The sequence below is a fragment of the Panicum hallii genome, chromosome 7 (genome assembly GCF_002211085.1).
Source record: "Panicum hallii strain FIL2 chromosome 7, PHallii_v3.1, whole genome shotgun sequence".
Taxonomy (NCBI): Eukaryota; Viridiplantae; Streptophyta; class Magnoliopsida; order Poales; family Poaceae; genus Panicum; species Panicum hallii.
In genome coordinates, this window is record NC_038048.1 from 38,732,651 (window position 1) to 38,756,602 (window position 23,952).

General features: G+C 48.2%; 2 protein-coding genes across 2 annotated transcripts; both read left to right on the top strand.

Moving 5' to 3' along the window:
- Nucleotides 1–11,590: 11,590 nt before the first annotated feature.
- LOC112900327 (indole-2-monooxygenase-like) lies at nucleotides 11,591–13,724 on the top strand. The gene is made up of 3 exons (XM_025969141.1): nucleotides 11,591–12,117; nucleotides 12,204–12,659; nucleotides 12,760–13,724. The coding sequence occupies exons 1-3, from the start codon at nucleotides 11,608–11,610 to the stop codon at nucleotides 13,384–13,386; spliced, it is 1,593 nt and encodes a 530-aa protein (XP_025824926.1). The 5' UTR covers nucleotides 11,591–11,607; the 3' UTR covers nucleotides 13,387–13,724.
- Nucleotides 13,725–16,463: 2,739 nt separating this feature from the next.
- Nucleotides 16,464–18,773, top strand: LOC112898889 (indole-2-monooxygenase-like). Its single transcript, XM_025967196.1, has 3 exons — nucleotides 16,464–17,246; nucleotides 17,361–17,816; nucleotides 17,906–18,773. The coding sequence occupies exons 1-3, from the start codon at nucleotides 16,737–16,739 to the stop codon at nucleotides 18,533–18,535; spliced, it is 1,596 nt and encodes a 531-aa protein (XP_025822981.1). The 5' UTR covers nucleotides 16,464–16,736; the 3' UTR covers nucleotides 18,536–18,773.
- Nucleotides 18,774–23,952: the final 5,179 nt, after the last annotated feature.

The window sequence follows — 23,952 nt, forward strand, 5'->3', positions numbered from 1 at the left end:
AGCTACCTGTACTGTTTTACCCAAAGCTCCTAGTGATCACACCCCTATCCTTTAGGAATCTGGAGAAGGTTTGCAGCTCCCCAAACCTAGGTTTAAATTTGAAAAATGGTGGCTGCAGCACGAAACTTTCAAAGAAATGGTTAATGAGTTGTGGTCTAAAAGTGTTGGTGAGGGATCAAGCATTGAAATCTGGCAAAGAAAAGTGAGGGAGTTTAGGAAAAAAGCGAGAGGTCGGAGTATAAATGTAGAGGCAGCTAATAGAAAGAAAAATGCTGAGTTAATAAGAGAATATGACTGCCTAGATGTTTTCTGTGAGAGTCTGGGGCTGATCAGACTTCTCTGAATAGGATGAATGAGATTATGCTTGAGTTCAATAGCCTTTGGGCAATTGAAGAAATTAAGGCAAGACAAAGGTTGAGAGATAGGGAGATAAAAGAGGGGGATAGAAATACTAGTTATTTCCACACATGGTGGCTAATCAGAGGAGGAGAAAAACTATGATCCAGGCTATAGATGGACCTGATGGGATTGTCTACAGCTCTAAAGATATGCAAAAAGTAGCCACGGGTGTTGGCATTTTACAGCCAAGCCCATCGAGTGATACCCCCGAGGTGGTGAGTTGTAGGTGGGGTGTCACCGAGATCAGAAACTTGAAGGTGCAAGGAACATAAAGTTTAGACAGGTTTGGGCTGCCGAGATCATAATACCCTACATCCTATATGGTAGTTTATATTGCCTTAAGTGTTGATCTGTTTGGAGGGGGTCCTTGCCTACCCTTATATAGTTTGAGGGGACAGAGTTACATGAAAATCCTAGCCGGATTCGAGCTCAGGAGTATACCCAAGTACTTTTCGGGTAGTTTCCTTCTATTCTGACTAGGTCTACTACGGTACAATTAGTTACAATTGGTGTAGTGTGCGGGTCATGTCCCACACCTTATCCTAGAATATGTACGCCATGTGCGTAGTTCCGTGGCTCCGGATCTGACAAGGGGTTATTACAAAAATCTTTTTAAATTTGAACCTAGACCATATTGTGCACTTGATGAAAAAAATTTCATGGAAAGAGACAAAATTACTAAAAGTGAAAGATGTAAACTGGAGGCCCCTTTCACTGAAGAAGAACTCAAAAAAAGCTGTTTTTGAGTCCTACCCTGAGTGTGCTTCTGGGCTTGATGGGCTTTCTTTTTTGTTATATCATCACTTTTGGGGAGTGGTGAAGACAGATTTGATGGAAATGTTCAAAGATTTCCACAGTGGGGACTTGGATATTTTTAGGATCAACTTTGCGGCCATTACTTGATTCCAAAAGAACTAATGCCTGCACTAAGAACAAATTCAGGCCAATCAGCCTCCTGAATTGCAGTTACAAAATTTTCACTAAAGTGCTGACAAATAGGATCAATGTTGTAGCTGGCAGGTTGATTAGCAGTAATCAAACAACTTTCATTAAGGGGAGATACATTTTGGAGAATGTGGTGACATCTCATGAAGTAATTCATAGTGTGAACTAGAAGAAAGAGCAGGGTATAGTTTTAAAGTTGGACTATGAAAAGGCTTATGATAGGGTCAATTGGGAGTTTCTGATGGAAATACTGGCTAAAAGAGGTTTTGGTGAAAAATGGCTAAATTGGATTTGGAAAATCCTACATAATGGCTCTGTTGGGGTGCAGGTCATTGGTCTACATAATGGCTCTGTTGGGGTGCAGGTCAATGGTCTAGAAAGTATGGGAAGGTGACTAAAAGTCAATGAGGGAGAAATAAATCTCGGTGGTAGTGTCAGTCACATCCTTGGGCGGACCATGAGGATGCACATGTTGACTTGTGAAAACATCACGGTTGGCCCTAAGAGGATTGATGACGAGATCTTTCACGTGAGGCAATAAGTTCCTTGGGCGGGCCAGGACAAGTCTCGGTTAGCCTAAAGGAAGGAACAACGCAATCCTGCACTTGCATTGGTACAAAAGTAGGCGTTGAGCAAGAATATCTCGGCTAGCCCAAAGGGAGTCCCTTGGGCGGGCCAAGACAAGTCGTGAGTTGCCATGTGAAAATGTCTTGGTTAGCCCAAAGGAGTACCTTGGGCAGGCCAAAACAAGTCACATGACTCTGAAGTAAGGATGAATGAGTACACCCTGATTGGGGTAAACTCCTTGTTCCCCTAACCGAGTGGTTGAAACAAATTCTTTGAAAAAACCCCTTATGTTGTGATGGAACTCGAGACAATGGTTAGACAAAATCCCTAAACATCTCCATAAAACCTCCTTGAGTACGGTCTCAGTCTTCTCGTGGGTGATTGGCGACGAAGTCGTGTCACTTGTTGATGAAGCTGGTTGTGTGAGTCCTGCTTCTGGCTAGTTGTGTAGTCTAAGAAAGGTGGGCTAAGCCGGATAACTTGGAGGGCTCGTGCCCTTCTTGTGCCCTGGCCCGCCCGACCCAGGTGGAGACGGAAAAAGGGTAGGCTGAGCCGGGTAGTTTGGAGGACTTGTGCCCTTCCAATGCTTTGGCCCGCCCTACCAAGATTGAAACGCAAAAAAGGTGGACTGAGCCGGGTAGGTTGGAGGACTCATATCCTTCCAATGTCGTGGCTTGTCCTACCAAGATGGAGGCGCAAAAAGGTGGGCTAAGCCGGGTAGTTTGGAGGACTCATGCCCTTCCAATGCCCTGGCTCGCCCTACCAATATTGAGGCGCCATCAGGCTGTGGTGGCCGTTTGGTAAAGGTATGGTGTTGTTGAGGAATTTCAAGTAGTCGGCGGGGATGGGAGCCATTCAATAAATGCTGGCTGGTCCTTCTTCGACTTGAAGTAGACGATCCAACCCTCCTCCAACTTGTAGTATGCGATCCAAGTGCTCCTCCGACTTGTTGTAGGCCATCCAAATCCTCCTCCAACTTATCGTAGACGATCCAAATCCTTCTCTGACTTGTGGTAGAGGACCTCCGATCGAGGGGCATTCGGTTCTAGGGGTTTCGAGTCGTCGATCGAGTTGTCGATTTGCACAGTTGATTTCCATGCGGGTGGTATGGTTGCTTCATGCTGCTTCTAGTCAGAAAAAACTGAATTCCATTGACAACGTTGACAAAGTTGCGCAAGAGCAAGGCCCCTTCAGTAAACTACGCATAATACTAGTTGAAACTAGTAAAGAGAGTGTTACTGGAAATTTGGGAGCAAAGCCTCTTCAGTAACACTGCAAACTAGTTGGGAACTAGTAATCTGTGCATTAGTGGAAGTGTTTGATAGATAATCACGTAAGTGCTATATTTGATTAATTGACGGGTTCCACTAGTCATTGCCAAACGAGGCAACCACTCTTTGCAGTCGCATGGTTTGGCTGTGCCAGGGTTCCCTGACTTTAGCAAGAGAGTCGTGATTAACTCGAGTAGATGAACATAAATAGCGATCCTGACTAAGTGGTAAAAAAGGGGTGCTTTTGGGTATACGGAACCTCTTGTTTCGAGATATGATCCCAAAATAATGGTTGAAACAAATGAAACACCAAAAAGACTCTCAGAAAATCTCCTTAAGCTGGGTACCTAATTTAATAGTAAATCATTAGTCGGGTAGTCCCGTCGCCTTTCGTCGTGGACTTGACAGAGCTCCAAGGACCCTCTGAAGGGCTTGACATTCAAAAGTAGAATGCTTGCTCTTCAGGTGGTACAGGCATTGCCCGTGGAGGACTCCCTCGAGTCATTTCGTTGAACTGGGAGTCTTTTTCCATCTGGTGGATTGTTCCACAGCTTCTGGCTTGCGCTTCCGAGTAGTCTCCAAGTACTCGAGAGGGTGGTGGTTGCGGGTGGTGCTGTAGGCTTCCACCTCTTCGCGCTCCTGTTGCCTGTCAATGATGATATTGCAGGCGTCCCAGCCAGCGTTGATGATGGCTCGAAGGTCACCCGTGGAGAAGTCGTGGATGTTACGGTTTCCCTGCTGGTTCGTCTTGACGGCGTATTGCCGGCGTTGGGCGCGCTTCGCATTGATGAGCCTGCAACGTTCCTTCTTAATCTTATCCACGACTTCCACCTTGATGTTTGATGAGGATTCCCTATCCATTGTTTCATCCACGTTGTCGTCAAGTGGATCAAGGAGGTAGTCGTAGCAGTTGTCTAGCTGGACCCGCTCTAAGCCTTCACAATCCTCGTCGGCGTGAATCATGAGTACTTCTTGATTGAAGTATTTGGCACGATGCACCACTTGGCCATCATCTTCGACGTCAGATGGGGGGAGGGGTCTGCCCTCTTGAAAGGGGAGTCCCCCGGGTGTGACAATGAATTGTGGTGGACTTAATTTGAGGGACCTGGAGGGTTTCTTGCCCTTCCGCTGCCCAAACCTGCCTGACCAATCTAATCCCCTTACCAGACTCTGGATCACATGAGTAGATGGATCCGAGTGGTTGTTGGAAACCATAGCCCCCTGACAAGCGGTGGCTTCTCCTTCTCCGAGTGGTGGAGGATGATCAAAATCCTCCTCCGACGCGGAGAGGGTACTGGGTTGAACCGTCTCAACCCGATCTTGATCCGTGAGCAATTTGTTAATGGAGCCAACTAGTCGGAGTTGATTTTGACTAGTTGTTGACCGAGCAAAGCTATTTGCTGAGTAGTTTGCGGCTCGGTCCCGACTGGTTTCTAGTCGAGATAGGTTGTCAAAGTTGTCGTTAGCGCTCCCGAGTTGTCGAGGCAGTTGTGGCTGCAGCACGAGTCGAGTAGTTGAGGTTGTCGCGGCAGCGCGTCGATGTTGAGCGGAATAGTCAAAAATTTCCGGCTCCCTGGGGTTGATTCGCCGAGGGGTGGATTGTGCCACAAGGTGGGAGTCGGATTCGAGTACCTCAGAGGGCTCTAGACCCCTCCGGTACCAGAAGCAACCTTGCGGTGTGGAAGTTATAGTTGAACCCGGATGACTACCCGAAAACGACTCGGAGTAGTCATCGGGTTGTGAGTGGATAACGAGAACTGGGGCCTCCCGACAAGCGGTACCTCCCCCGTCCTCGAGTCCTCCTTGGTCTGGAATTGTAGTTGACGGGTACTATTTAATTGAATCTGAATCAGAGTGGGGGAAGGGGGGACCTAAAGCGCGGTGGATCCCCCATCTCGGGTCTTGAAGAGGTTATCCAAGTCCTCCTCCGAGTTGGGGAGGAACTTGGATCGCGAGGCTTCCTCGGATCGGTTTGGATCTGATCCGAGTCCTGGTGCAGCACGACTTGGAGTCGCGTTGAAAACGGACGTGTTTTCGATCTGCCTGGGCAGATCTGGGAGCAGCAACTCGTCGAGATCGTCGATGAAGGAGTCGAGGTTGCTGCGTCGAGTTGTTGCAGAGGCCTCCGGATTTCTGGAGTTAGTCAGGTGGCTGTTGAAGCTACCCAAATCGTTGGCGACACAGATCCAGGAACCGAATACGAAGGTTGTGCCTTCGTCGAGCACGTTGCTGGTGAAGCTGAGAGATGCCATCGAGTTCTCCAGTGGATGCTAGATGAACTCCCCTACCTGGCACACCAGCTATCGGTGTTTTACCGCCACGCCCACCGAGGGGTACCCCCGAGGTGGTAAGTTTGTAGGTAGGGTGTCACCGAGATTAGGAACTTGGAGGTGGAAAGGAACGCAAGTTTTTAGATAGGTTCGGACCGCCGGGAGCGTAATACCGTACGTTCTGTGTGGTTTGTATTACCTTTGATGATGATTGGGTGATCTCCTAAGTGATTTCTTGGATGATCTGGTCAGTTCCCCTGGAGGGGGTCCTATCTGCCCTTATATAGTCCGAAGGGACAAGTTTACATGGAAGTCCTAGTCGGATACGTACCCTAGAGTCCTACCTCGAGTGGTTTTCTGGTAGTTTCCTAGTGTATCCGATTAGTTTGACTACTGTAGGAGCAGTTATACTAGGCTACGATTAGTTACACAGATGTAGGACGTGAACCATATCCCAACCCTTACCCTAGGAAAAGTATGCCTACCATGTACCCGAGTCTGACACCCCCCTGTTGGACCATTGCTCTTCTTCTTCTTTTTTCTTTTTTTCGAGGGGAGGAGCGCTTGTCAGACCCGGGGCCACGGGGCTGGATACATAACGTAGTTTAAAGAGGTTTAAGAGATTAAGTTTGCCTTATCTCTTATTTATCTTGTTTATCTCTTATTTATCCCGTTTAAATAAGAGATAGAGCTAACCGATACGGAGGGGATCTACTCGAGATATGTTCTGGTACGATCGCTCAGCGGGTGTTGGTTAGCATCTTTGTAACTCTGACCTCTCGGATATATAAGGGAGGTCAGGGACCCCACTCAAAACATGATCTCTAGGTCATTTTACACCAAAGGCAATACAAACCACCATACAGGACGTAGGGTATTATGCATCTTGCGGCCCGAACCTATCTAAGCTTTGTGTTCCTTGCACCTTTGAGTTCCTGATATCGGCGTCTCCTCACCCAAAACTTACCACCTTGGGTATATCCCTCGGTGGGCAGCCGGTTAAACACCGACAGCTGGCGCGCCAGGTAGGAGAGCGCGTCGAAGATCCACCGGCGAGCTCGATGGCATCTTTCAATTTTATCAGGTCAGTTCCCTTTCAGGGTACGATATTCGTTTTTGGCTCGTGGGTCTGCATCGCAGATGGTGTGGGCAACTTTCGGCGATTCCTCGTCGACATGAGGCCGAAGACTTTCGCTGTGGATCCTCGCAGCAACCTCGACAAGTTCATTGACGAGCTCGACAACTTGCCGCTCCATGCCTCCGCAGCAACGATCGAGATGGAGTTTGCTCCAGGCTCGACTTCTTCTGGTGTTGCGACAACTTCCCCTGGTTTGGACTTGTTCTAATCTAGGGATCTGCATAGCCGATCTCAACTCGGCTCATGCAAATCGGCCACTGATCTTCAGGAGGCCAATATCTCTAGGTCCCTCTCCATGTTGGAGGAGGAGCTGAACTTTCTGCTCCAGGACGGAAAGCCTGAAGCCACCGCGTGTCGGGAGGCTTCGGGTTGTTCTGGTACCGGTGATCTGGTGATCACCTCCTTGCCGGAGGGGCGCATTGTGCATTGGAGGGGCATGATGCTCTCCGATCTACTTGAGGCTGAGGGTCGACTTGTGGCTCACCTCGAGCCCTTGCCCTTTCAAGAGGGCAGGCCATTGGCTACCGCGGCGGACGAGTCGACTGAACTAGTCGACGAAAGCTCGCATAAGTTTTCCTCCCGCCAGGTGCTGATGGCTGAAGAAGGCGAGGACGATGGGGATCTTTCCATCGTCAACTTTGAAGCGGTCTCCGAAGATGAGATCACGGCCAACGCCGGCGATGAGAACGACGCCGATCCGGCGGAGGAGGGCCAACGAGCGTAGGCGATCTATGCATCGCGAGCTTGACCCTGAATTTGCCGCCGTAAGCGAGCGGGATTTCAGGACTCCGGTGGCCAACATCGCCAAGGTAACGGCCATCCTCGAGCGCAGCCACGATCCGGAAGTGCGTCAAGCACTCCTTTATGCGCAGAGGGCTTGGATCCAGTTGGATCAACACAACCCGGCATCCACCATCAGGGAGGAGCACGTGGGTGAGAGTCGAAGTCAGGCTCATAGCCGAATGGCTGGTGGCCATCCTCGACACCAGCTCAGCAACGACAACGCTCGCGGCAGCCAGGCCCCTGGCGGGAGGCAGCAGCAACCGCAAGGGGGTCATCCACGACAGGCCAATCATCGACCTTCTCCAGAGGACCTGCGCCAGCACATCAATGAAGGTAGCGACGCGCGGACCGTGATCTGCTCCAGGCGCAAGGTCCGCGAAGAAGTCGAAACTGAAGGTACTGATTGTAGCGACCGATACCCTGCTTTTTCTGCTCGTTTCAGCAGCTACAAGTATCCAGAGGGCTTCAAAACCGATCGGCATCACCAAGTACGACGGCAAGCAAGCTCCTCAGCAGTGGCTCCGTTGCTACTCCACGGCCATTGAGGTCGCAGGGGGTTCAAATATCACCAAAGTCGTCTACTTCCCGATGACTTCAAGGCGAAGCTTCAGAAGAAGTTGAAGACTGCTTCGAAAGTACTCGATAAGCCTGCAGTACTCAGCTACGAAGAGCTCGGGGGCTCGTCAGACCTGGGGCCACGGGGCTGGGTACATAACGTAGTTTAAAGAGGTTTAAGAGATTAAGTTTGCCTTATCTCTTATTTATCTCGTTTATCTCTTATTTATCCCGTTTAAATAATAGATAGAGCTAACCGATACGGAGGGGATCTACTCGAGATATGTTATGGTACGATCGCTCAGCGGGTGTTGGTTAGCATCTTTGTAACTCTGACCTCTCGGATATATAAGGGAGGTCAGGGACCCCACTCAAAACATGATCTCTAGGTCATTTTACACCAAAGGCAATACAAACTACCATACAGGACGTAGGGTATTATGCATCTTGCGGTCCGAACCTGTCTAAGCTTTGTGTTCCTTGCACCTTCGAGTTCCTGATATCGGCGTCTACTCACCCAAAACTTACCACCTTGGGTATATCTCTCGGTGGGCAGCCACACCGACAGCGCTCACTTAGTAGAGATGTGTACCTATGTTATCAAGAACCACTCCTGATCAGACCCAAGTCCAAGTGCAAGATAATGAAAGTTTTTTATGAACATATATACCAAACAAATGCAGCACAGGATTTAGATTGTGTAACCCCCTTTCGTCTGCTAATAATTCGTCGGATGCGAGTGGCGTGTTCAAGGACGGTTGTGCCGCAAGAAATAGATCGCTGAGCGAGCCATCGTATCGCAAATTCTTGCTTAGGCCGGCTTCTCAAAGCCCATTTGGAAGCTGCCTACTAGCACAAGCCCACTAGAAGCTAAGCCCAATCAACCTCATAATCGAGTGAGCCCCGACTTGCCTAATCTAATGTACTTCCTCCGTCTTAAATTATTAGTCATTTTAGCTTTTCTAGGTGCATAGTTTTTGCTATTCATCTAGATATACACTACTAGAAAAACCTCCCTTAGATACGCTGTATTAGAAATGCAAGCTGAAAGCGTCTCTATGTCACCATGTAAATATGCTTTTTAACACGATTTAATAACGTGTCAAAGTGTTACGATATTAGATGCATTTATAGTGTTGTTTGTCTTATAAAGATATCTTTTAACACGCTATTTTCAAAGTGTTACGATATTAGATGCATTTATAGTGTTGTTTGTCTTATAAAGATATCTTTTAACACGCTATTGAAAAACTATAAAATTAATACAGATTTTGATATGCTTTTAAGCGTCACTATCATCTAGATACATTGTTAAGCGTATTTGACAATTGTCTACACGCACATAAATATATCTTTTGACACGATTTTAAAGACGTATTTTAATGATACAAAATTAGACATGCTTTCAACTGTGAATAACATGTAGATACAGTTATCAAGCATAGCAAATGACCGTCCATAGGCAACAAAACATGATTTTTAAAATAGGCAAATAAAATACCAAAATGATACGTTCATTCAAAATAACAATGTAAAATGATGTAAAAATGGTATAAAAAAATTGCAGCTACGAAGGTTTGATTTTTCTGTTGAGTACACTAGTAGAAGCTGTTGGCTTTGTTATTGCTTGGCCTCAGTCACATGTAAGTTTTATTTTTCTGTTGAAAGAATACTAGATCTTGTAAAATCTTCAAATTGTGTTATTAATCCAACTCCATGCCCCATTGCAGGTGAACAAAGCAATAAGTTCAATTCAAACCTAAAACAACTTGGTATGTTTTATTTTTCACTTATTTGATATTTCTGTCAACATTCGTGTCCTCCAACTAACCTCTTTCCTTCTGAACTTGTTTGATGTAATGCACACTTTTAGATTAACTTAAATTTAGAAAAGATATACCAAACTTGAGTGGTAACATAAAAAAATAATACCTGCCCCCTTTTACTGTTCTTTGACTGATCAGAATATTCCTCCATAGTATTCCTCCATGATCGGCTCCATGCATAAGTTGGCCTATGATATATTTTACTAGTTTAAGGTGTACTTCAATTATGTGTTCAAGGATATGTGCACATTTGATGGCATAATCAGATTAGTATTTTGGCTTAGCAATTCTTGCTTACTTGCTGTGATGCTGAAATTAAAGCTTGGAAGAAAATAGAATTGTTAGTTTGGTTGGCTTCAAAACCATACTTACTACTTGATTCAAACTCTAGCTTTTCTAATTTTAGGAAATGTTTGAGAAGAACCAAGCACTGAGTGGGAAGAAGGGAAAGGGAAAGAAGGGGCAAAGAAAGAAAGTTCTTAGATTTTTTTAGAAATATGTGTATGATAATGCCACTTTGTCTATGTTTCTTTATGAACACAATTGTCTTGTTGAGTGTACTTGAATTAATGGACCTATCGGACCTGTTGGTCAGTTTATTATATGATTTTACAAATTCAATGTCATGGATGATATACTTTTTATTATTAACCTTATAGATTAGAAGCATAAAATAAAATAAAAATAAATAATTACTTTATATTGAATGATTCTATTAACGGGTCAATGCACGATATAAATGTATGAATGAAAGCATCTATATATGTGATGTGATGCAATGAATCATTGCTGTATAACGTGTCTATATTGGTACACACAAAAAAGAATGTGCTTATAATATTGTTTCTACATTTGTTAACACGAAGTAATGCGTTACTATAATACGTGTCCGCCACATCACATGCCACACGATCTGCCACATCACCTGCCATGTGTCACATGCCACGTCATCTGCCATCTCATCCGCCATGTTACCTGACACCTCACCTCCCACATTTTCCAGCATGTAAAAGGCGTCACTTCAAAATGTGACTATATTAATAGACATGTAATTCAAATGTATTTACAAGATTGTCTCTACCTTAATTAACACGGGATGAAGCGTTACTATATTGTGCAACTAAATCAATAGACACGTTATATAGATGTGTCTAAAAAAATATGTCAACGTGTGTTCATATATCTCTAATGTGTCTACAAAGTGTCTTTTACTTTCATATCCACGATTAAAGAATTCGTTTCTACGAAGCCTGACACGGTGAACATGAAGACGCTCCTAATACGCTTTATGAAAGTGTTCCTACGTTGGTATAGAGATGAAATAAAGCGTATCTACCTTCCAATCAAGCGTGCGTACAGAGGATATTCTAGTAGTGATATATTATGTCTAGATGCATAGCAAAATTTATATATCAGAAAAGTTAAAGAAAAATAATTCGAGATGGATGGAGTATTTACTAGCAAAGGTCTGCAAAGAAAGAGGTTTACACTCTACTACAAGCAACAAAATGCGTCAGGAATCAAGACCGCTGAATAATAAAACTTTTTGGTGACAATTTTACAGCTGTCATGTACTTTTCCTGGACCCATACAATTCGATAAAGAGTTTTTATTCCAGCACTTACTACAATGTCAATGCTAGCTTGTTAACTAGTGTGTTGATCGAGATGTGGTGTTTATACTTCACGGGCTATCTAAACTCAGAAAAGATAAAAAAATCCGTCATTTACATCATTGACATTTGTAGGTGCACGTGTGTGGAAAACGACAAAAGTCAGAAGCTATAATAGCAATCGAAATGTTATGCAGCAGCAGCATTCCGTCGTCGCTGGTTGATCGAGCGATCCATTGCCATGGCAAACATAGCACAGCAGTTCATGCTTGAGCTGACAGCTCCACGAGCATGGTTGCTGCTGCTCCTCCCTGTCTTCCTCTTGCTCGCACGCTACTCGTTCCGTGCGAAGAGGGCGAGGAAGATGAGGCAGCAGCAAGACGACCACCTACCTACTTCGCCTCCGGCGCTCCCGGGCCTCGGGCACCTCCACCTCGTGGGCTCGCTCCCGCACGTCTCCCTCCGGAGCCTCGCCAGGAAGCACGGCCACGACCTCATGCTGCTCCGCCTCGGCGCCATGTCGGTCGTCGTCGTGTCGTCGCCGCGCGCCGCGCAGGCGGTGCTGCGCACGCACGACCACGTGTTCGCGTCCCGGCCGCACTCTCTGGTCGCTGAGATCGTCCTCTACGGCCCGTCCGACGTCGGCTTCGCGCCGCACGGGGAGTACTGGCGGCAGGCGAGGAAGCTCGTCACCACGCACCTGCTCACCGTCAAGAGGGTGCAGCTGTTACGCCACGCTCGCGAGGAAGAAGTAAGATACCTTCAAAAAGTTCGGAACAACTCTTATTAGTTGACGCTGTAAATTAAATACCTGACGTTTGACTTGTGCTTGGGTAGGTGAGCATGGTGATGGCCAAGATCGGCGAGGCGGCCGGCACCGGCGCCGCGGTGGACGTGGGCGATCTGCTCGGCTCGTTCACGAACGACCTGGCCTGCCGCGCCGTTATGGGCAAGTCATCATCCCGGAACGATGACCGAAGCAAGCTGTTCCGGCAGCTCGTCGTCGACACGTCCCCGCTTCTGGGAGGCTTCCACGTCGAGGAGTTCTTCCCGTTCCTCGCTCGCTTCGGCGTGCTCAGTAGGGTGGTTCGCGCAAAGTCCGAGAGATTGAGGAGGAGGTGGGACGAGCTGCTGGACAGGCTGATCGATGACCATGAAAGCAAGTACAAGCCGACGATGGCGGCGGCGTCGGCGAGTGATCAGAAGGACGAGGATGACGACTTCATACACATCTTGCTCTATGTGCGGCAGGAGTACGGCCTTACCAGAGAGCACATGAAAGCTATCCTTCTTGTAAGTTTGCATGCACCTCGTGATTGAAACTACAGCTTGAATTCCTAGGTGTATAGTTCTTGCCTGAATTACTGATTGCAAAGGAGTTATGGTCATGCAGGACGTGTTCTTCGGGGGAATAGACACAGCAGCTGCGGTACTTGAGAACACCGTCGTTGAGCTCATGAAGAAGCCACGCGTGATGAAGAAACTCCAAGCCGAGGTGAGGAGCATCGTGCCCAAGGGACAAGAAATCGTCGGCGAGGCCGACCTGAACGGCATGGCCTACCTGAGAGCCGTCATCAAGGAGTCGCTCCGGCTGCGCACCGTGACGCCGCTCCTCGCGCCGCACTTCTCCATGGCAAGCTGCAGCGTCGACGGTGTGGTGGTACCCGCCGGGGTGCGCGTCCTGGTCAACGCCTGGGCCATCGGCAGGGACCCACGCTACTGGGGCGAGGACGCCGAGGAGTTCGTCCCCGAGAGGTTCCTCGACGGCGGCAGCGCGGCGGGCGTCGGCTTCAAGGGGAACGACTTCCAGTTCCTGCCCTTCGGCACCGGGCGCAGGCAGTGCCCCGGGATGAACTTCGGGATGGCCGCCGTCGAGGTGATGCTGGCGACCCTCGTGCACCGCTTCGACTGGGAGATGCCGGCCGGGAAGGAGGCGCGCGACATAGACATGTCCGAGGAGTTTGGGCTGGTGGTGCACCGGAAGGAGAAGCTCCTCTTAGTTCCCAAACTACGCGTGTAGCTCCATACGCTGCATCCAAGCGGTCCATGTCAATGATACTAAATATAGCTACATTGTTGAACAGATGGAATACTTTGTATATCACAGCCTATAGTTCAGTTTTCTAGAATTAGCAAGATTTTAGGAAATGTGTGTGAAAACGCAGTTGTGCAGCCATTGTTTTCTGTAAGAAGCTCTATGGTATGTTTGGTTGGGCGTAATTAGTGTTAGAGAAAAAGAGTTTAGGAGTTTAGAGTTCTCTTCCTTGTTTGGTGCAAGTGGGAGTTTTGGTGAGGTGGGGAATGGGAGTTTAGAGGGTCAACTACCAACAATCTCTCACCAAGGGGAGGGTGTGAATTGGATGGGAGTTATGCTTTAAATTGATGATGAATGATCTCCACCGGTCGTAATGACTCATGACATAATTCCTCATATCAAAACCCACACACCAAATATAGATTGTGAATTCTTTATCAATTCCTTCCATGAACCAAAGAAGCAATTGAGACTAAAAATCAAATTCTCATGCTAATTCCCTCCATCAACTTCCATTACTAGTTTTCATGCCTCTTTACACTGCTATAACAATAACAAAATAGAAAAGGATAGTTTTCGTTTCGACCACGGGCTTAGAGCGGTGCCGCGACGGGTATAAAGAGGAGGAGGGCGGGAGGAAGGGGAACGCAGAACCGCAAATCCAATTCCACCGGCGCGCGTTAGCAAAGCTTCCTGGCGCGCGCAACGAGACATCGACGCAAGCTGTCTGCGCTCTGCGCAAGCTGTCCGTATGGCAATTTGCATACGAGTACGTGAGGATCTCAGGCATACACAGGCATACATGTATGTATTGAAGTCTATCCTCATCTATTACGATTTACTTCATTAGCGCACACGCACAGTGATGGGCACAAGATTGGTTACATTCTTTTTTTCTTTTCCTTTCTAATGTGTTCCTTTAAATTCTGTTAAACCAAGTGTTATCTTTTTTTCCTTTTTCAATATTTTTACCTTCTATTATGTTATGTTTTATTGAAATTATGCTTTTTTCCAACCTGGGCCGTTGCCCGAATTTCATTACTGAGAAGCAACGAAATTACAGCATTTTTGGTTCAGTTTTGTGTTGCATCATGCAGTATCCCCCCCCCCCTTCCAGCAGGGCTGCAACTCACCAAGGGGAATAACCATAGGTTTCTTAGGTGGTAGGTGGTGTTAGACACCCGAACAAATAAAACTCCTCAAGCTTTCCCAGCTCACGACGGGCATGATATTGGGACTGCATCTTAATTGTGTAGAAGCCGCCATTGTTCAGCGAAGAAGAACCATTCCTGTATCCTCCGCCGATGCCCACCGGGGATGGAAAGCCAGCGCTGTCTTCTCAAGAGTATCCAACGCCTCCACTAGGAACTTCTTGTGTTCAACTTTTTGTAATTCTGCCTAGAAGGAAATGAAAGAGAAAGCCAAGCAAATAATCTCAGTTGGGTATCTAACAAGTTTTTTTCTCAAAAAATATGTTATTCCGGCTTCTCCAGAAACTCCAGCATATGGCCGCCAAGCCTACCATGTGAAATTTGTTGCCACCTGGCATGGCTCTATTGACCAATAGCCAAAACTGCTCCATGGTTGTCGGTCCGTACTGAGCCCCTACCACCATAGCCACCAAGCTCCACACAAACTTGGTCATTGGGCATTCAAAGAATATGTGTTGCACGGTTTCATTCTCTATGCAGAAGGCACATTTCCCCTCCCCCTACCATTTTCGTTTAAGCAAATTATCTTTAGTCAAGATAGCATTTTGCTGCACTAACTACATGAATATCTTGATTTTCAGTGGCATTTTAGCCTTCCACAATCTCTTATTAGCACCAGTACCATAGGAGCCACATAAATGGTTGTACATAGTCTGGAGCCACATAAATGGTTGTACATAGTCTTAACAGTGAAGTGTTTTTTCCTCTCCAAATCCACTTTGGCTTATCACAATCAGAAGTGATAGCCACACATGAGGTTAGATCATATATATAGTCTCCTCAGCTGATTTTGATTTCCTTCGTTCAACCATCCCCTGAATGACAATCTGCAATTCTTCTGTGCTATTGCAGCTGATTGTTCATTGCATATGTTGAATAGTTCAGGAAATTTCTCTCTGAGAGAGACATTGCTACACCAGGCATCGTTCCAGTAATCAGTTTTTTTCCATCACCAATCAACATCACTCTACGTTTCACATACAGATCCCTAACCTTGATAAGGTCATTCCAAACTGAAGAGTTCATTGGCTTTTTCTCAATTGCCACAGAGTTTTGGTGCCAATGTATTTCTTTTGCACAATTTCTTGCCAAAGATCTTGCCCAGTTTCAATTTTCCACCACCATTTGCAGAGTAGACTCAAGTTCATCTTTCTTAAATCTTTAACCCCCAGACCTCGTTTTTTGATAAGAATGATAATTTTGCACCACTTCACTAGGTGGTATTTTTTCTTGGTGTGTCCACCTTGCCAAAAGAATTTTTTTCTAGTTATGTCGAGCTTATTGAAATTATTCTCGGAAAGTTGTGGAGGAGAAAAATTTTCAAAAAAGGGCTGTCAGGGATCTCGCACCAGCGGCACTCCTGGCGCGCGCTCGCTGATTAGAAAGGCCCGCGCATAACTCCTGCGAAACGGACAGGAAACGTGCACAAAAGACCTCCGAACAATAGAAAGAATCATATCCATTGCATGCAGATCGGGCGGCCGGAAATGATCTGACTAAACTGAATCATTTCTTCAATCGCTAAGCTAGCAGCTCCCTTGGTCAAATTATTGGTCGTAGTTAAATACCATTAATAGTAGTCAGAGGAAGAACGCCTCATTCAAGGATATGACAGCGCACCATATCACTTAATTCAAAAAAATTCGGCAGTCCATTACGATGATAATATTGTTTAACGGGTGTTTGGTTTGAAGAGCTTATTATAAATTCCACCAATAGACCTCTAATAAGTCTCTTTTTATCCAAAAATAAAGGTTTATAGGTAAGACTTATGCCCATAAGCCCTTCCAAGGAATGATTATGAGGCTTATTTTCTGTGGGTCCTACCAAAACATCCACTATTTTCTTCTACTACCCTTATTTCTCTCATCTATAAAGGCATTAGTGAGGGGTAGAAAGATCACTAACAACTACTAACAACTACAGTGACTTTTTATAAGCCGCTACAACCAAATATTATTTTAGACTCGTAATAATCCCCTCCATGTGAGGAGCTTATGGGTTTCTAATAAGTTACAGCAAACCAAACACCCCTGCGATGGGACGTTGACATCCATGACTCTTCTGCGCGCGTGCTGCTCGTGATCGTAGCCTTGTACTGCTGTGCTATGTTAGCCATTTGCCATGGCTAACATAGCACAGCAGTTCATGCTTGAGCTGACGGCTCCACGGGCATGGATGCTGCTACTCCTCCCTCTCTTCCTCCTGCTTGTACGCTGCTGGTTCCGTGCCAAGAGAGCGAGGGAGATCAGGCAGCAGCAGGACGACCACCTACCGCCTTCCCCTCCGGCGCTGCCCGTCCTCGGGCACCTCCACCTCGTCGGCTCGCTCCCGCACGTCTCCCTCCGGAGCCTTGCCCGGAAGCATGGCTACGACCTCATGCTCCTCCGCCTCGGTGCCATGCCGGTCGTTGTCGTGTCGTCGCCGGCCGCCGCCGAGGCGGTGCTGCGCACGCACGACCACGTGTTCGCTTCCCGGCCGCTCTCTCTGGTCGCCGACGTCGTCATGTACGGCACCTCCGACATCGGCTGCGCGCCGTACGGGGACTACTGGCGGAGGGCGAGGAAGCTCGTCACCACGCACCTGCTCACCGTCAAGAGGGTGCAGTCGTTACGCCACGCCCGCGAGGAAGAAGTAAGATTAGATTGCTGAGGCTCTACTATACCCACCTTTTCTATTTTCTTTACAAGCGACGATAATGCCTTCGAAAAGTCAGCAAGTCTTATCAGTTGACGCGTGCTTGGGTAGGTGAGCACGGTGATGGCTCAGATCGGGGAGGCGGCCGGCGCCGGCGCCGCGGTGGACGTGGGCGATCTGCTCGGCTCGTTCACGAACGACCTGGCCTGCCGCGCCGTTATGGGCAAGTCATCATCCCGGAACGATGACCGGAGCAAGCTGTTCCGGCAGCTCGTCGTCGACACGTCCCCGCTTCTGGGAGGCTTCCACGTCGAGGAGTTCTTCCCGTTCCTCGCTCGCTTCGGCGTGCTCAGTAGGGTGGTTCGCGCAAAGTCCGAGAGATTGAGGAGGAGGTGGGACGAGCTGCTGGACAGGCTGATCGATGACCATGAAAGCAAGTACAAGCCGACGATGGCGGCGGCGGCGGCGAGTGATCAGAAGGACGAGGATGACGACTTCATACACATCTTGCTCTATGTGCGGCAGGAGTACGGCCTTACCAGAGAGCACATGAAAGCTATCCTTCTTGTAAGTTTGCATGCACCTCGTGATTGAAACTACAGCTTGAATTCCTTCTTGCCTGAATTACTGATTGCAAAGGAGTTATGGTCATGCAGGACGTGTTCTTCGGGGGAATAGACACAGCAGCTGCGGTACTTGAGAACACCGTCGTTGAGCTCATGAAGAAGCCACGCGTGATGAAGAAACTCCAAGCCGAGGTGAGGAGCATCGTGCCCAAGGGACAAGAAATCGTCGGCGAGGCCGACCTGAACGGCATGGCCTACCTGAGAGCCGTCATCAAGGAGTCGCTCCGGCTGCGCACCGTGACGCCGCTCCTCGCGCCGCACTTCTCCATGGCAAGCTGCAGCGTCGACGGTGTGGTGGTACCCGCCGGGGTGCGCGTCCTGGTCAACGCCTGGGCCATCGGCAGGGACCCACGCTACTGGGGCGAGGACGCCGAGGAGTTCGTCCCCGAGAGGTTCCTCGACGGCGGCAGCGCGGCGGGCGTCGGCTTCAAGGGGAACGACTTCCAGTTCCTGCCCTTCAGCGCCGGGCGCAGGCAGTGCCCCGGGATGAACTTCGGGATGGCCGCCGTCGAGGTGATGCTGGCGAACCTCGTGCACCGCTTCGACTGGGAGATGCAGGCGGGGAAGGAGGCGCGCGACATTGACATGTCCGAGGAGTTCGGGCTGGTGGTGCACCGGAAGGAGAAGCTCCTCTTAGTTCCCAAACTACTACATGTGTAGCAGTAGCACCATTCTTGCATCCAAGAGTCCAACAAATGGCGCCGCATGGATGCAAAACTGTAGGTACAGCATTATGAGTAGTTGCATCCATGTAACAATAGTTTACCGTTTGTCGCATTTGTAATAATCTACGTATCTTCTAGCTTATTAAGCAAGTTCTTGTATAACATTTTGCTCACGTAGCCGTTGTATAATGGTTCGTGAATGCTTAGAGTATTTTTATTCTTGTTTAGTAAAACATACACGTCAGTCTCCTGAAAATCAGGTGAGATTTCAAGCAACGTGTTTGGAAATACAGTTGCATTGCCATCTGTGCCTGGAAGAAGCTCGGGAAAGGTTAGAGAAGGTCAGAGAGAAGGCCGGGAAGGAGAGTAGGAGACCACGCTATTGGTGGTCAGTAGCCAGCGACACCAGATTTTAGCCGTCAGCGCCGCACAAGCTTAAGAGCAATGGCGGAGGCCTCCGCCGGGAGGGGAGTGCAGCGCGACACGGATAAGAAGAATGGTGCACAAGCACCAAACAATTGAGGAAGAGTAGACAAAAATATCATATCCATTCCATGTAGATCGGGCGGCTGGAAATGATCTGACTAAGCTGAAACGTTTGTGTAGTTCGCTTGTAAGTATAGTTGGTCATTCGAGCCGTCCGGCACGGCATGGCCCGAGCCCAATTAGGCTTGGCATAATTGGCCCGATTATTTATATTGATCTGGGCCAGCCCACGTGCCGAGGCCTCAGCACAGGCACGGCACGAGGGATTTTTTAGCCGTGCTGGGCCGGCCCGACGGCCCAATTAGCCCACGAGGGGAGGGGAGGAGGTGCTGCCGACCGCGCCGTTGGCGGGAAGGGGAGGAGGTGCTGGTGCAAGCCGTGCCGCCGCAGGAGAGCAGTTCGTGCTGCTGCGGGAAGGAGGGGAGGAGATGCCACCATGCGGGGAGGGGAGGAGGTCTGGTGCAGGCCACACCGCCGTGGGGAGAGCAGGTCATGGGGAGGGGAGGAGATGTGGGCCGCCGCCACACAAGGTGGAGAGCAGGTCGAGCTGTGCCACGGTGGGGTGGAGGGGAGCAGGTGAGGTGGGAGTTAGGATTTTGAGGATGAAAATATTATATATGTGAACTGGCGGTAGAGTTTTATTGGTGGGCCGAAATTATGGGCTCTTTCGGACCGGTTAATTAACCGTACTGGGCTGATCCGGATCCAATTAACTTCCTGCCGTCCCGAGCCAAATAGCCGACCCACGGACCTCGGGCCGGATGACCAACTATACCTGTAATGTAAGCTACCACCTCCCCAGTAAAAATTCCTGGTTGTCCTGCTTAGTAAGAGGGAGAATCGAGATCAAACGGCTCGACAGCACGCCATGTCGATCGCTTAGTAAACGCGGCAGTCCGTTACGGCGATTACATTACTAGAGCTGGAGGGAGGGATTATGCGTCACCTAAAACGACAAAAGATATTCATATCACCTGCAGCTTACCGGTTGTTACTTGGGTAGGAATCGACCCTCTAAGCCCACTTAAAATGGATTCTATCACCAGCACGAAATGTACCCCGCCCCTTCCGCTGTTTCCCCAACAATACTGACTATTTTGATCGGAATCAGCGGCAGCGCATGAGGTCTAGCTGGAGTTGATTTTATCTGTTTCCGTAACATATAACTGTACTAATTATCTGGACTGGAATCGGGGCATCGCTAGCTGGAGTTGATTTTGTGAAGAAAGAAATGTGAAAACCACAAAATCAATGGACACAAGGACAAAACATGATCTAGTAGTAACAAGAGTATTAATCCAAGGTATAAAATACAATGTGGAAAAAAAAACTACCAGTGCTAACAATCCATAAGATATTACCCCCCTCCGCCCTAAAAGACAAATCATCCTACGAATTCTAGGATAAATTTACAAAGGGCAAAATGACCATATTTGCCCTCTATTTATTACCCATATTTGGCACGAATTGATTCTTGCATGCACATGCACTTTCTAAATAGGGTAAGATGATTTGCTTTTTGGAAAAATTTTAAATCCTAGAATGACTTGTTTTTTGGATGGAGGGAGTATGTAACAATAAGTTGGCTAAAAAAATTAACAATAGATTATCGGTGAACTAATTATTATTCAAAGTGAAGAATGGAGTTAACTCATGAACAAATAAAGTCTACAACGTTAAACAATTTATTCAAAATGAATAAATATTTTAACATCATGACTAATTTAGTCTATAAGTGAATAAAATAAGATATTTATTTTTTCCACTTTTACAGGTGGCAATTCATCCTATCACTAACATATGGGGTCATATAGACTAATGACAGTGCAACCAAAAAACTTAGATTGCCCAAATAATATGGCTCCACGCGTGAACAAATTGTTTTATATAAAGAACAAATACATTCACTTCATGAACAAATTATTCTTACCGACGAACAAAATAGGTCCACGAGGTGAACAAATAATTTAACACCGTGAACAGATTAATCTACAAGATGAGTATAATGCCTCCATATGCGAACAAAATATCCTACATGAAGAACAAATATGTAAACATTGCAAACAAACTATCTTCTAGGAGAACACAATATGCCTGCATGGAGAAATATAGTTTATAAATAGAATAGATCACTTTACCTCACCAATCAATAAGTCTATAATGCGAATAAATTAACACACTATGTACGATTCATCCTTCAATTACCAAAAAAATTATTTTGGTATAGAAATACATTCAATTATATAAGGAATAAGATGGATGATGCGAACTATGAAAAAAGAACTAATTACAATCCAAATAAAGAATTAGAAAGGAAAAACAAATAAGGAGAGAAGATAGAAATAAATACATAAATATACACAAATAAATAGAGAAAAAGAAAGGAAAGTAAAAGTTTGAAAAATAGAAGTAGAAACGGAGAAAGAAACCAATGAAGAAAAAAAAGAAACGGACAAAAAAATAAAGAAAAAACCCCAGAGTCTTTCCCCTCGATCCGTCAGGCTCGCCACGCTTCCTGCTGTGCTGATTTGCACGCCTCCCCAGCCTCCACATATTGTCCTCGGTACATACGTACGTAGCAGAAGAGGGTGCGGCAACCTCGATAGTAATTGGGCCACGCTCTTCCCCACAGGCCACGGCCCACGCGTACTGCGCACGCTTCCCCATCCCGTGCAGGTGATAAAAGAATTTCCATCACGCGCGCCATGTATAGTCGTACCGAAAGCTCGGAGGCAGCTGGGCAGGAGAAAGCACGCGGATGGACATCAGGGTTCGATGGGCCACGTTTCACACATGCGAAGCCCTGTTTTCAATGCGCCATGTATTGTTCAACTGGGCTGAGCTTTGGCACCTACAGGCCGAGTCTCTGATGCTAAAACAGCCCGTTTGAAACTCAGTTCACACCGGTTCACGTGAGCCACGCACTCGTGTCGCGGGAGCAGGCTAGTACACGTACACTGGCAGTAACCCACCCACTGGCCCAACCCCTATCTGGTGACTTTTGTCAGGCCAGAAGATTCGAGTGGTTACATCATTTATCAGTTATCACGTGGCCTGCTGCGCTGGACCCACCTGTTCAGCGACAACAATTGGCAGGCCCAGCTGCACCTGACCTGCCGGTTGAACACGTTAGTTACACGGAGGCGGAGGCGGAGGCGGCGTTGGCGGCTTCGCACTCTCGGGCCTCGTATGCGCGCAACGACGCAACGCAACGGCATGCCACGTACGGATACAGGAGCCCGGCTCCGTCGGTTCGGAGCAGCCCGAGCAGACTAGAACTCTACCTTGTAGCTTTCACAAAAAAAAAACTCTACCTTGTTAACTAATTATTTACGGCTGTTAATTATTAAGTTATCAGTAGTAAGCGTGCTTGGGCTGAACTTCCTGGATTACCTTAGAGCAACTCCAACAGCCTACCTAAATCTATTTAGCTAGATAAATTTGGATTAGTTGGTCTAAAAACTCCTTCGAATAGTCTCTTCATCTTCATCTCGCTCCCCTCGCTATCCCGCTCTCCATCCCCTCCCTTCCGCTAGCCTTTTTTACCAAACAGATCCCCTCATCATCATCGTCCTCCGCGCGCGGGGGCTTGTTCCCGCATCAAAATCCGATCCGCCCCCTCCCCTTGTGTCCCGCCCTTGCGCCGGTGCTGCCCCCTCTCGTCGGTCCCGCTCACGCCGGCGCCGCCCGTTGCACAGCTCCGTCGCGCCAACACGGAGCTCGTGGCTCCCACTCGCAGGCGCCGGTGGAGCTCGCGCCTCCAGGGCACCCGCCCGCCCGCCCGTCCCCGGTGGAGCTTGCTGTGGCCTCAGGCTTCAAGCACGGCTCGTTGGATTTTGAATCCAAAAGGTCTAGGGACTTGAGGAACCTCTGGCGGCGCTCCTGGATGCTGCACGGGTCCCTGACCCAGACCTCGAGCAGCGACTCATCAAGGAGCCACCCATCGTCGTGGCGGCCGGAACTCACCGGTGACGAGATGGACGTCGGCAATAGGACCTCTCTCGAGTCAAAGAACTCTTGCTCCTCCCCGACACCCAAGAAGCGCGCCATGGACACGGTGATCTTTGGAGTTCAAGCACTCGCGAGGCAGCGCTCCGGCCGCATCAAGGAAAAGGATTTCGTCGGCGATGGCAGCAAGCGAAGGGTACGGCGGATCTCGCGGTTCTTGGATCTCGGGCGGGAGAGTCGCGCGTGCTTCCCTTGATGGTGCACCCACCGCAGCTGGCGTCCTACTTCTCCGGTCCTTGCTTCTTCCGCTTGGGGATGGATGATGATGGCGGCGGGGACGGGAAAGAAGAAAAGAGTTTAAAATGGCTAAAATGGCTAGTCTGTTGGATAGTATAGATATATGGAGAGTGAAGGCCAGCTAAATAGATACCTAAATGGCAATATAGAGAATAGAGAGTGGAATTTGGCTAGGCTTTTGAAGATGTTCTTACATGTAGCCTACCTCTCTTTTACTACTACCACCACCTGATGCATCAAGATCGTAATCCACGCGAGAGAAAATCCATGCGGACTTCTCCGATCAACCCAGATTCGTCGGCTCATGTGAAGATGAGGGCTGCAAGCGGCGGCAGGTACGCCGGCTTATGCATGGTTGTCGTCTCGTAGATGGTCATCTCGCCGACACCAGAAACAAATTGGGCGAGCCCCATGCATCTGTGTTTGCGTAGGAAACGGCAACGGGGAGTCGGGTTCAGGATCCCACGGAAGGCGTTCAGGCTGTGCGTCCGCGACGTGTACGGCACGAGGGCGCTGGACGACCCGGGCGTCACGCTCAGGCCGACGCCGCTGCAGCGCGAGATCGAGCTCCGCACGAGCGGGAGGCAGATCACGGCCTTCCTCCGCCGCTACGGGGGGGTGATGGGGAGCTGGGCCGCTTACAGGCAGGCCATCCCTGCGCTGGGCAGCTTGACGTCCAGG

Coding starts and splice junctions, on each gene's coding strand:
- LOC112900327 (XM_025969141.1), top strand. CDS start 11,608: ATGGCAAACATAGCACAGCAGTTCATGCTTGAGCTGACAGCTCCACGA. Junction 12,118..12,203: donor GCCACGCTCGCGAGGAAGAA/GTAAGATACCTT, acceptor GTGCTTGGGTAG/GTGAGCATGGTGATGGCCAA. Junction 12,660..12,759: donor ACATGAAAGCTATCCTTCTT/GTAAGTTTGCAT, acceptor ATGGTCATGCAG/GACGTGTTCTTCGGGGGAAT.
- LOC112898889 (XM_025967196.1), top strand. CDS start 16,737: ATGGCTAACATAGCACAGCAGTTCATGCTTGAGCTGACGGCTCCACGG. Junction 17,247..17,360: donor GCCACGCCCGCGAGGAAGAA/GTAAGATTAGAT, acceptor GTGCTTGGGTAG/GTGAGCACGGTGATGGCTCA. Junction 17,817..17,905: donor ACATGAAAGCTATCCTTCTT/GTAAGTTTGCAT, acceptor ATGGTCATGCAG/GACGTGTTCTTCGGGGGAAT.